The sequence below is a fragment of the Centroberyx affinis genome, unplaced genomic scaffold (genome assembly GCF_046629955.1).
Source record: "Centroberyx affinis isolate AG114_WGS23_722 - 3 ecotype Tasmania unplaced genomic scaffold, CSIRO-AGI_Caff_v1 ptg001218l_1, whole genome shotgun sequence".
NCBI lineage: Eukaryota > Metazoa > Chordata > Actinopteri > Beryciformes > Berycidae > Centroberyx > Centroberyx affinis.
This window is the reverse complement of record NW_027279734.1, coordinates 36,759-49,408: the sequence shown is the minus strand read 5'-3', so window position 1 is coordinate 49,408 and position 12,650 is coordinate 36,759. Positions and strand designations below refer to the sequence as shown.

The 12,650-nt window shown below is 43.7% G+C and overlaps 1 protein-coding gene across 2 annotated transcripts; it reads right to left on the bottom strand.

Moving 5' to 3' along the window:
- Positions 1–95: 95 nt before the first annotated feature.
- Positions 96–12,099, bottom strand: ncapg (non-SMC condensin I complex, subunit G). Of its 2 annotated transcripts, none has more exons than XM_071524656.1 (22): positions 12,048–12,099; positions 11,629–11,741; positions 10,871–11,110; positions 10,097–10,325; positions 8,346–8,491; positions 8,077–8,161; positions 7,717–7,909; positions 7,467–7,616; positions 6,436–6,576; positions 5,849–5,972; positions 5,478–5,567; positions 4,021–4,209; positions 3,735–3,845; positions 3,478–3,597; positions 3,087–3,323; positions 2,753–2,934; positions 2,264–2,429; positions 1,829–1,996; positions 1,326–1,449; positions 960–1,007; positions 724–793; positions 96–553 (listed from the first exon to the last, which is right to left on the bottom strand). In XM_071524656.1, the coding sequence occupies exons 2-22, from the start codon at positions 11,734–11,736 to the stop codon at positions 424–426; spliced, it is 3,051 nt and encodes a 1,016-aa protein (XP_071380757.1). In that variant the 5' UTR covers positions 11,737–11,741; positions 12,048–12,099; the 3' UTR covers positions 96–423. The 2 variants fall into 2 exon arrangements, with proteins under 2 accessions (XP_071380757.1, XP_071380758.1); XM_071524657.1 differs by having other exon boundaries at positions 1,829–1,993.
- Between the last annotated feature and the right edge of the window lie 551 nt (positions 12,100–12,650).

Genomic DNA, 12,650 nt, shown 5'->3' with positions numbered 1-12,650 from the left:
TTGGCAACTGATAAATGTCTTATCATTTCATCAACATACACCCATGGCTGCCTAACTACAGTATGATGATTGAACAAGAATAGACAAGGAGAAGGTTTAGTTATACAAATTATACTTTTATTGCGAAATATTTAAAATGACAAAACTTGACACTGAGAGAAACAGAAACAAACGCACTACACAGAGGAAATCTTCCACTAGCTAAATATAATGGAGAGAGAGATTATCCTGTAAGAGGCCTGTAATTCAGGGTTGGTGTCAGTGTGTTCAGGAGGTGAATTTTATTCAAAATTCAAAAATGTTAATATTTTAAGTAAAAATAAAAATAAGTAGTTGTAGATTATATTAGATTGGTATAATAGAAAAGAAAACTTGACAGAAAATAAACTGCAATTTCAATTTCCTGAACAAGCTCCACTGGCCCTAACTCGACATGTTGGCCTCCTGGTTGATGAGTGCGCTGAGGTCCAGCTTTGTCTTCTCTAGAGCTGCAACCTTGGCCCTTCGAGAGGGGCGCGCCACAGGAACAGACTCTGGAACATTCTCTCCATCACTTGGTAGCCGAGACAGAATGGAGCAAAACAAGAGGAATGTGAGGAGAAAGAGAAGGTGGAAATGTAAGACGGGTTATCAAATTAGGTAAATGGGTATACTCTGGTATGGCATCTATAAGGGAAAGCAATGTTTCCTTATTCCAAAACCGTACTAACTGTAAACACTCACCTCTCTTCTGATGACTCTGCCCTTCTGCTAGGCTTTCTGCCCCCTTTGGCTGTGGAGCCTTTCCTCTGACCTGTGCGCACACACACACACACACACACACACACACACACTCAGGTTACCTCTGAATGCCGAGTCAGCTCCTTTACTCAGGTAGATGAGAAGAGAGGCCAGGTCTAAAAATACCTGGGCACTACGAACAATCACCGTTTTAGATGAGTGTACGAAATCTACATTACCTCTTTTGGGTCTCTTGGCAGATTTAGATGGATCCTCTGTTGCAGTCTCTGCAGAGATACAGGAAACAGAGAAAGAAGGTTCATATTTTTGCAGTTCCTCTCTGCTCACTGTGTTCTTGTCTAGACAGACACTAAATAGGATGGAGGGAGGCGTATTTTAATCCACTTAGCAACATTCTGGTAATAGGAGATAATCCTTTTACAGGAAGAGAGTTGTCACAAACTATATAAATCTGGTTAGACACAGATGCTAGGGAGAAGACATTTCTGTTACTCTGATGCTCTGGAGGCTGCATAAGGTGCTGTGTGTATGTATTGCTTTTATAGGAATACAGTCTGTATATGCAGATTCTCGTATTTGTGTACCATCTGCATTGACATCCAACGGCTGCAGTGCGCTGGCGTTGAGGAGCTCAGCCTGTTCCTTAGAATCCACCAGCTGATCAATCATCTTCTCCACAGCGCGGAGACAGATCCGATCCTTCACCACCTGCAGACGATGATGGAGGGATGGAAAGAGGAGGAGAAATCAGAGATGAAAGGGGAGGGTTTTTAAGACAGGCATGGAAACCTTGACATTGAGAGGAAAATAAATCTACCAAAGCTACTGCAGGCCTGGGTCAATTTGTTTTAACCAACTTGGAGTACTAGATGGACGGGGTGTGCCATATAGGACAATACAATGCATGTCAGAAAGTTTAGATCTTTTGAAAGTCAGTTTCATATTTTCAGCACAACCTGAACCGATCTCATGAAACCCCATCCTGCTGATGCTCTAAGCAAGTAAATAAAAAGCTAGCAAATATAATAATAGGGAGTGGCTGTGTACGTGTTTATATGTGCATGTCTGTGTAAATATGTGTGTATACCTGTGTGATCTGCTGTAGCAGCGTCAGCAGGTCTCTCCTGATGGTCCCATCTGTGCTGAGCTCCAGGTTGCTCAGAGTCTTGGCATAGAGACGCACCTCAGGGGCCGTGGGGTCCTTCAGCATCTCCCCACACACTCGCACCGCCAAGTAGTTATGGACACACACCTCCTGACGACAGACACACATGCATGTGCACACCAAATTAAGCTTATTGAAAACAAGTGCATGCTTAAAGTTGAACTGAAGCATCAAGGGAAGGATTTGCTGACAACTGTCTTTTCATCTGTGCTGTAGAAAACAACATGTAAAATAATGTGAGGAAAAGCTCAATTGGTCAATAAAATCCTAGGGCTTCTCACTGGCGACAACCAAATGGATATTTAAAGGGTTTTCTGCACATGCTGACTTCGCATCAGGCTGAGTGGGGTTCCTTACCTCAGTGTTGGTTGAGGGTTTGATAAGGGCACTCGGGCGGGTCAGCTCTACAAGTAGCTCAACCACATTGCTGATATCCACTTCTGCCAGTGGAGAGGTGGCCGGGGCGTTCATCAGAGTCCGTATCGTAGGTAGGAAAGACTCCTCCACAACCTCCTGATGGGCCCTAATAGACACACATGCACACCCCATATTAGTTATTATTACATAAATATGGTCATTTCATCTAGGCAGGGAACTGAACCAATAACAAGTTGAAGTGATACACACTTGCTGTGATATGTGGGAATAGGGCATAGAGCTAAGGGCAATTGAATCAATTCAACATGCAGTTACAGTTGCAATTAATTAATTTTTAATAATATCAGATAGGGTATTCATTCGCATTTGGATATAATGATAAATCTTTGAATTTCAAAGAAAATCCACCACATCTATTTCCTTGCTTGTGTGAGTGTACATGTGTATGTGTGTGTGTGTTTGTGTGACCTGTTCTCGCGGGCATAGAGCTGGAAGAAGACGCCGAGGCAGTGCCGTAGGCGGGTGTCGTCCTCGGTGACGGGATTGTACCACAGCAGCACCAGACGGGACAGCATCTTGGCACTGGAGATGCGGCCGGTGTACATAAGTTTGGCCAGGCCCTCCGCTGTCTCTGTGCGCAGGTCAGACACCTGGGCATGGCCGACACACACAGACACGTAAACAAACCCCTCTCTTTAGTGGTTTTATACTCAAGGAAACTAGACACACAATACTATTTATAAAATGAGCCCTGGTGCACTGCTGTCTAAAGTATGCAGTTAACTTTATATCACCCACACACCTCACTGTCCAGGAACTCTGACAGCATCATCAGTATGCTCTGTGCAGTGTCCTCTGGGGCGTCCCCCTTCTCCTCAGCCGACAGTGCCTCCTCTTCCTGTCTGTCTGGCGAATGGGAGGGCGGGGCTGTCTGACTAGCGGGTCGGTCAGAGAGCAGCTGGAAGCCAAAGAGCAGCAGCAGGTCGATGACGGCCCGCAGAGCACTGATGCGGATCTTAACCTCGTCCAACTGGGCAATCTGCAAAACAAACACAAACACACACACACACAGTGAGATGTTGTACTGGCAGTACATAATTCATGTCTATTTGTTTACATATGGCAGATTTATAAATAACGTATGTGAGTGTCGATGTCAGGGTGCATAAATGTGTGTGTTTGTTTAGCATTACCTGCAGCAGCAGAACCATGTGCGTGTTGGCCAGCTCCTTGCTGTGCAGAGTGCATGTTCCCAGACATACCACAGCCATGTTGCGGACGGCGGGGTGGGCATTAGCTATACTGGGGAGGATCTGACACAGAGAGAGAGGAACATCGACTTTCAGCAACTTTTACTTCACAATGAAAAACACTGAACAAAATTAGAGCAAATGTTGTGATTCAAATAGAACAGGGGGAGGAAGGGGGGTGACTATGAGTGCATGATTACCAGGGAGGACATTAAGGCACTCATGGTGGGACCCATACGAGTCTTGATGTTCATCTGCTTCAGCAGTTCAGCACACATTGTCAGACACCTCAGAAGAGTCTCTGGATCGTTCTGAAATAAAGAAACCGAAAACACAAACAAAATTAAGGCCTTTTCTGGACTATTTTATAATTTATAACACAAGAGGAGGGAGAATCCCTATTAACTATTCAGGTTAAGTTATGTGGATGCGGTGGCATGGAACAAGATGGTGGTAGTGGTTCTTGTGTGGTGGAGTCATACATACCTTCTCAGTGCGGATCTCCTTGTCGGCTGGCTGGCTGCTCTCAGCGATGTCCTGGATGATCTGGTTCCTGTGGTTCTCCAGCTCTGTGATGGAGTCCTTCAGTTCTGCTGCTTGGCTGAACTCCTGGGCTGTAATGCAGTCTTCCAACGATTGTTTAGCCTCCAAGATACGCACTTTCACCTCTGCCAGCTGTAGGAAAAGAGGGAGGGAAAGAGGGGTGGGGAAATAAAAAGAAAAAGGGAGAGATCATTCCTGAGACGAAATGCACTCCAAGGGATGCTCGACTCCCAAGACAGGCAACTTCACCTCCACTAACGGCAAAAACAAACAGCAGAGGGAGAGAAATAACAACAGCTGAGCTCCTGGGGCAGGTTACACCCCACTAGAAACTGCTTTGCCTCTGCTTGTTGGAAAGAAGGAGGGACGTAGAAATAGAGCAGGTGAGAAAGCTTAGGATGGATGGAAAGCAGAGATCACTGAACACCTGGGCTGGGATGGACTTCCCCAGAAGCTGCTTGGCCCTGAAGATACTACACACTTTCACTGCTTGTTGAAAGGTTGGAGAGATTGATACAGGGGGGGAGAAGGATGGAGAGAGAGGGAGAGACAATCATAGCTGTAGCCCTGGCCTGAGAGACAATCCTCCTGGGCCTACTTCTCTTCCAAGGCAACCAACTTTACCTTCACTAGTTGGATGGAGGGAGAAAAAAAAGGGGGGTGAGGGAAGAAAACTGATGCAGAGAGAGAGAGAGAGAGAGAGAGAGGGTAAACTACTGGGCCAAGATACACCAGTCTAAGGTCAGCTTTGGCCTCCAGGATACGCACCTTCCACTCCACTAGTTCAAGAGAGGCAGGAAAGGACAGGAAAGAAGTTGTTGAATTTATGAGCTAAAATCCACAGCATGCTTTGCCTCCCAAAACAAACTGCCTCTGCAAGCTAGAGGTACAGAGGGATGGATAGATGGAAGCAGACAAAGAGAGAGGGAATTTAAATAGAAGCATCTAGAGGAGCAGAGGAGTAGTGGAGAGATGGAAACAACAAAGGAGGGTAGGGCTGGGTATTGTTGGAAGTTATTTGATACTGATCTCCATTTTAGATCTGAATTTCAATACCACTTCTAAAAAATATGATACTTTTTCAATTGTCTGTGGAACACATTCATACTCCATTTGGTTTTCCCCAAACAGAACCAGAGTGCACAATGTTCTCACTAAAAATGTTAGGAAGTATAGAAAACTTGAACGCCTATGCAATAACTTTCTGGAGCTTTTTAATGCCTTTTGATGCCTAAAAAAACATACAATTTTGGGTAAGATTTGGTACAATGCCAATGTGTTGTTTTCTGATATCCAGACTAAGAGGTGGGGTAAAAAAAAAACACAAGAGGAGGGAGATTGGACGGAATTATGAAATCTAGCTCCTCCTGGGTGCATTCAGTAGGCGGAGGGTTCCTCACCTGGACCTGCTGCCTGCGGCTCTCGTTTTCGTTCACAGGCTGAGTGTCTTCCATGATGGGCTCCCTCACATCTGAGATGATTTCTGCCACCTGTGAAACACACAGCCACGCAGCCCATCAGGAAAATTTACATAACAGACCTTTAACATGAGCATAGGACATTTTTATATGTGTGTACAACTGCACCCATACAAACCAACACAGCTTTTTGACATTTTCATTTCAGGTTAAACAGTCTGTAAACTGAATTGTGAAAGGCACTGGGGTATTCACTTGGAAAAGGAGAAGAGTCTGGACTGACTGGACACTGGATTCACAAGGGTATGAATGAGTTCAGGTGTGTGTGTGTGTGTGCACGCATTGCAACTCACAGTCTGTGTGCGTCTGTGGTCATCAGGGATGAGGTTGAGGAGTTTCTCAGTGAGCAGGGAGACCAGGGAGGAAGGAGTCTGTGGCAGGGCCAGCATCTCCTGCAGTACAGCCAACACACGCTTCCTACAAAGACAAATGATGGAAAACCAAGTCAGAATAAAAACTGCTTAACTAGTTGGAAATATATTTAGCAAAATGGACAAGCCCGTAGGGATATGACTTCACTGTCAGAGAGTAAGATTTTTTTTAGAAAGACTGAATTTTCTTCCTTTACTTTCTATTCCTTGCCCCTCGCTCTCCTAATTACCTTTCTCTTTCTCTTCCATTCTTTGACCTACACAGTTCTCCTTCAATTTAAATTCTACCTGCCACTTTTCCTTTCCCAAAATATTTACCATCCCATCCATCCCTCCCACAAGTCTGAACACTCCCTCCTATCAGCTGATTAGATGGATAATCTGTTGACATCTCTCCCTTCCTTACTGACCATTGCCATCTATCCATACCTCCCTCTGTCTACCTTCCCTCTCCCTGCTACATTTTTCCATCCATCTATTTATCCTCACAACCATCTTTCTCTTCTTACCTGCCGCCCTCCTCATTGGTGTCCAGACAACCGGTGAGATAGATGAGCTGCTGGGAGACAAACTCCTTGGTCATGACCAGCTCCAGCTGGTTGAAGTCAGCCCTCTGCTCCTCAGACAGCACAGGCACGGCCTTCAGATACCTACAACAGTCAGAGTCGCAGTCATGCAACTCAGGGATAATAACAAGCTCTTAGGGCAAAGTCAGATTAGATACAGTCAGCTAGCCACTCAGCCACAACACAGACACAATACAGGATGTCCTCAGGTACCCGAGTCCCAGTGGTACAACTCAGAATAAAGCAACTGCTCATAGGACACAGTGAAATTAGAAGCAATACAGTAACATTTTAGGTAGCCACACACTGCACCAGCACTGCCTTCAAGTGCTTGTTACCCACAGTATTAGCTATTAGCAAGCCACTCAGTCAGTCATACAAACCTGTAGTCACTTCTTTCCAATAAATTAACAGCAATATTTCCATACAGATAAGCGTTGAGCTTGCCACTCAGTTACAGAAAATAAAATGTATTTAAAGAGCAGCATCACACATTTAGCAGGTGATGTAGGGGCAGAGGGATCCCACAGGGGCATATAGGAAGGAAGCAGATGTGACTGATGTATTTCTAACTTAAACTGGAAAACAGTCACTATCTCCGATAGTGTCTTTCCAGATAAAGTCACGCTTCAATTTAGCTAGCCATGTTAGGTGAAATATAAGCCATGAGTTAGCTGCAACATTATAACAGTTATATAAGCCTTGAGCTAGCCACACAGTTACATACAGGAAGAGATCCTCAGAGAAAACCGGCCCTGCCTTCAGATACCTGGAGTTACAACATAGTCAAATTATGATCATCACAAAGTAACTAAAACGACAGTAACTACTTAATACATACAAATGCTGTTTAAAGCCTGCCGGCACGGATCGCTGGTCATGAGTTACTGTGTGAAATGTGTAGCTAAGAGCCAGGAAACTGTAAATGGCGATAGCGAATAGCGATGCTACTGCATCTCTGTCGTTTTTCTCACCCGTAGAGGTAGTCTGCATAAGTGGCAGCGTCTGGCAATACTTGCTCCAGCATTTCATCACCCTCGTCTCCTTTAGACTTGATGAACTCGCACAGAGACCTCCAGTACAGCACATTCTCGCAGCTCAGCAAGTCCACTGGGATCAGCCTCCTGTTGAAAATACACAAAGTCAATCTCTAACCTCAGGCATCTTATGAGTGATTTCACATGCGAGAGGCGGAGAGACGCAGTTTGCTGTCTGTGAGTTTACCTGTTGTCAAGCTGTAGTCTGTTCTGCAGCAGTTCATCAGTTGGTGTGTTGGCGAAGATGGCTTTGAGTGTGTCCAGGGCCGTTTGGGCACAGTTCTCTACATCGAGCCTGTGAAGCAGCTCCACGACGTCCCCGTCCAGCCGCTGCAGCCAGGCCGGCAGGAGACGAGAGCGAACCACCTCCTTCACAGCCTCTGCAACAAACACAGCCAGTCAGATGGATGTTAATGTGCACAATGTAATTTTTTGCTGACTGCAAGTATAAGTACAAGTACACAATTGAAAATTTTGGCTATGCTATGGAAATCATGACAAAGTAATCTGTCACACACATACAGATACACACACACACAGCTAGTACCTGAGGAGTCGCGGAGACCCTGCTGCAGTAGACTGACTCTCTGTGCAATGCTTAAAGCTTTGATATGGACCTTTTCTGCCAGAACCTGAAACACAAAACAAAAATAGAAATGCATCCAAAAGTTCTTTTGTAGTTACGCCAAACATTAATTCACAATACTTATCATGAATCAACAGTCAACATGTGCTATATTATTATAGCATTAATCTTTTCATTATTTGTGTACTTGGGCGTGTGTGCATAAATATATAGACTCGTGTGGCTGCTACCTGGTAGGCTAGCTTGCGGACGTTTTCCTTGATGTCCCGCGTGCGTTTGAGCACTTTTGGGAGGGTGCGGGGGGACATGGCGATGCAGGAAAGAACGGCACGCCGCACCTCCGCATTAGAATCATTCTCCAGGATCAGCATATAGGCTGGAGAGTCGAGAGACAAAGAGAAGTAGAGGGAGAGAGAATTAAAGAGAGGAACAGATAAATACACAGATAGGCTTACGATTACAAACAACCTGGGAAAAAGACTCTGTGTTTCCTCTGTATTCATATAGCAGTGCAGCGCCACCACAGCAAGGAAATTACCACCACTGCTAGAGAAAATGTCAAATTAAAATTAGCGTTGTAATTAGTCTTACCATCATCTAAAACTAAAATAAGTGTAGTCCAAATGTTTTAGAAGTAATGATTTCATTATGATTAAAAAACATTTTTAGCACAACCTCAACTTGGAACATAACAAACAGCGACATATGAGACAAAACTAGAATTATTCCCCCAAGTACCACAGCTGAATAAAATTACAGCTGAAACTAGGGCTGAACAATTAATCAATATGGCCTACTGCAATTTTCAAATCGCAGGAGGCGCAATATTTGTTAAAGGCGAAATGTGTGTCAAAATACCATTTTAAATGAAATATTGTCGTGCTGCAGAGATGTCCTGGCCTACACATCATATTCTACAGACTTAAGAAAACATCTTTGTTTGGTACAGATCCCCGCAAAAATCACACCATAATCATTTTAATGTTTTTCAATGAAAATGAGAATAATGATGTAAAAATTACCATTCCCTCTAATATCGCAAATCATATCGCAATTGCAATATCAGTCAAAATAATCGCAATTAGATATTTTTTCAAAATTGTTCAGCCCTAGCTGAAACATTAGACTCTTGTCAGAAAGCATCCCGCCCCTGCTGAAGCTTCTTTGAGTAAGACAGGCTGACTCTGCGCTCTGACCTCCATGTGGAGGGGGCGAACGAAAAGAGAATTTCCCTACGGTGATGAATATAGTATTACATTATTGTTATGTTACAGTTAGAATTATTGTGTTGGTGTCTCAAGAATACGAAGACAATCTAAACTCTGGCGTATTTGCTAGTGTCTATGGGCATGCATGTATATCAGAGGTGTAATCAGGACAGCACAAAAGCCAAACGTTAGTATGTCGTAGGGCTGGGAAATATGGACCAAAAATCATATCTCGGTATTTTTAGGCTGAATGGCGATACATGATATATATCTCGGTATTTTCTACAAAGTGGGCTAAATGTTCAGTTGTAAGTAGGGCTGGGCGATATGGACAAAATCAAATATCACAATATTTTTGACCTAATACCTCGATATCGATATTGCAACAATATTGTAGGGATGACTATTGGTGCTTTCACAAAATATTTACACATGAGATTTTTGATAAATAATCATCAGTAATGTGGATATAATGACTAAGTGGGTAAAGGCAAATAATAGAACAGCTAGAACAGTCTGGTAAGTTCAGAAAATTACATCACTTTACTGTAATGCAGCCTTTAAAACCAGGAAAAGACACTTATGCCATATCACAATATTACGAAATCCAAAATCTAAGACGATATCAAGTCTCATATCACGATAACGATATAATATCAATATATTGCCCAGCCCTAGTATGTCGGAGTATTGCAGCCAAAAATTGAGACTTCCTGACTAATCAAGATGGAAGGAGGGAAAAAAAACACTGATTCTTTGTCCACCATACACACCGTTGATGGTGGGACAGTCAGGCTCCTTTGGCTGCTGCAGGCGGGTCATGGCCAAGGCAGCCTGAATCCTAACATTGGGGAACTTGTCGGTGACGCGGACCAGCATGGCTTGGTGAATACGGTCAAACAGGTCGTCATCGATCTGGGCATTCTCCGCCATGCTGCCCAGCAGCTTGTTGATCAGCTGACACACACGGAATCGCACCGCGTGGCTATTGGCTTTATGAGACTGGGGGAGAAGAAAGGAGACAAGGAAAGAAGGTAAGAAAGAAAGAAAGGGTGGCAGGAGCATTGTAAACAGAGGAAGGAAGGAGAAAGAGTCAGGGTGGAAAAAAAAGGAGAGACAGATAGAAGGAAGGATGGGACAGATCAAAGGAAAGAGTGAGAGAAAATGGAGAGAAAGAGGGGGGGACACGGTGCAGGGAAGTGTAGGAGTGAGGAATAGAGAGAGTGGAATGGAGTTCAAGGAGAGCGAGAGAGGAGAGGAGACCGATTGGACAGGGCATTTAATCAGATTAAGAAGCGGTAGAGACATCAATCACGTCAGGACTTCTCTGTGTAGAGCAAGTGCTCAGGACAGAAACCAATGGAGGTTGCTGTAATCAATGCAAAAAAAGAGTAACTGGGATCAATATCTTTCATTTTACAAAGTTTAAATGAGGTCTGCTGCAAAAGAAATAAATGTATCTGTCACAACCTTATGATTCTTCAGCATATGCAGGACAAACAGCACCTGAAGTATTCCACTTAACCACAAAGTGTTTGTGTATATACCTCCAAAAGGAAGTTAAAGATGAAGCTCAGAAAGGGATGATCATCCTCAGCTTCTTCGTCTTCCTCCTCCTCCTCTTCTTCCTCCTCCTCCTCATCCATTTTAGGGGGAGACTGGAAACTTGTGGCAAACTTGGCGACAAACTCGATGACATTTTCCACAGAAGGCTCACGCTTGTACACAATCATGGCATACTTCAGATAGTGGACAAACTCTTCGTGGAACAGGGTCTTGTCCTCTAGCTGGAGACAGTGAGGTGATGGGGGATGTAAACCAGGAGAAACAAGCGTTTTGGATTAGAATAAGACAGTGGTAAATGTGTGAATGGAACAGGTAGATCCATTAAAATAAGATCAACACCAGTTTCCTCAATATAGATTCAGCAGTGGTGAGCCATCACAGCAAGGATAACGCTACTACCAGAGACAATGTAAAATTCATGTAACAATCCATTGTCTTTCTCAAAATACAAGAGTGAGGTAAATGTGAAGAAACAGTGATTTTCTCATAATAAGAGCGTTTTGAGTCGTGCATCCTGCACTAGAACTAAAACCAAAATTACCCACAACCCCCCTACAAAACACTTGACACTATTTACAGTTAACGTTATCACATCCCATACAAATCAGTTATTCTTGTGATTTTCAACTAAATACATCAAATGCGTGGATTTACTTAAACAGTGGGCATCATATGTTAGTTAGCAAAACAAAATATAAATAAAACAAATACAGTTCACAGTAGTTCTCTCCACACATACCTTGTTGTAGCGGCTCTTCAGGCTTGCCACCAGTTTAGCCTTGTTGTTGTGGCCCTTTTGAGAGCGCTGAAACGCCTCGTTAATCTCTATTTCACTGTCTGCAGTCATCTTTTCTTCACGGGAAACACATTCAAATACACACAGTCAATTACACATCCGTAGCGGCTGCCCAAACAGTGAGCATTTCGGTAACGTGTCTTTAGTAACGTTAGCAGACTGTTTGTCTCTTCTGCCACAATAGCTAACGTTAGCTGAACTAGCCCCACCTCGCTCAAACTCCCACTGGACGAGAAGCAGAAAAACAATGTAAATCTCATGGGATAACGTTGACGACAGACACATAGGCAGGATAATTTATCAAAACGCCGAAGCAGACTTCGAACCATACAAACGAAATAGATTGTATCTACAAAATTTACCTTTTCTCGAGTTTATCTTCTCTCAACGCTACCGCCTGTTTTCAAATTCGACTGTCGTTCTCGCGACAACTGAGATACGTAATCTAGGTTCGTACGTGCGTACGTAGCTCCCCCTTTTCCTTACGCACTCAACAGCTGATATATGAGTTCTGTCTAATACTTCGCCTACAATATTCATCTGATATATTGAATTGACTGGTTGGATTTATTGATGAATGAAAATACAATGTGCAAACAAGCATACAGCATAGATTAATTTTAGTTGATTAGAAAAAAAATTGCAGAGAGATATTTGCTGCTGTATGCCACAGTGGGTTACATTTGTATTTCATATGTGTGTGCGACCCCTCTGTTGGTGTGGTGCTGTCCTGCAAGGCCGCAGCTGTTGGCGTGCTGGCAGCAGTGGAGGGGTCAGAGCCGAGCAGACAGTGGGACCCGTGGGAAGGGCATGGACAACAAACGTCTCCACAGGCGGATATGGCTCCATGGAAGTATTATATTATGCTTCCTCATTTTAGTGCAACACAGACAGCAACAGTCACCTTTGAAAATCATGGAGTATAGAGGATTATAGGATAGTTTGTCAGGCTATTTATTTTAGAC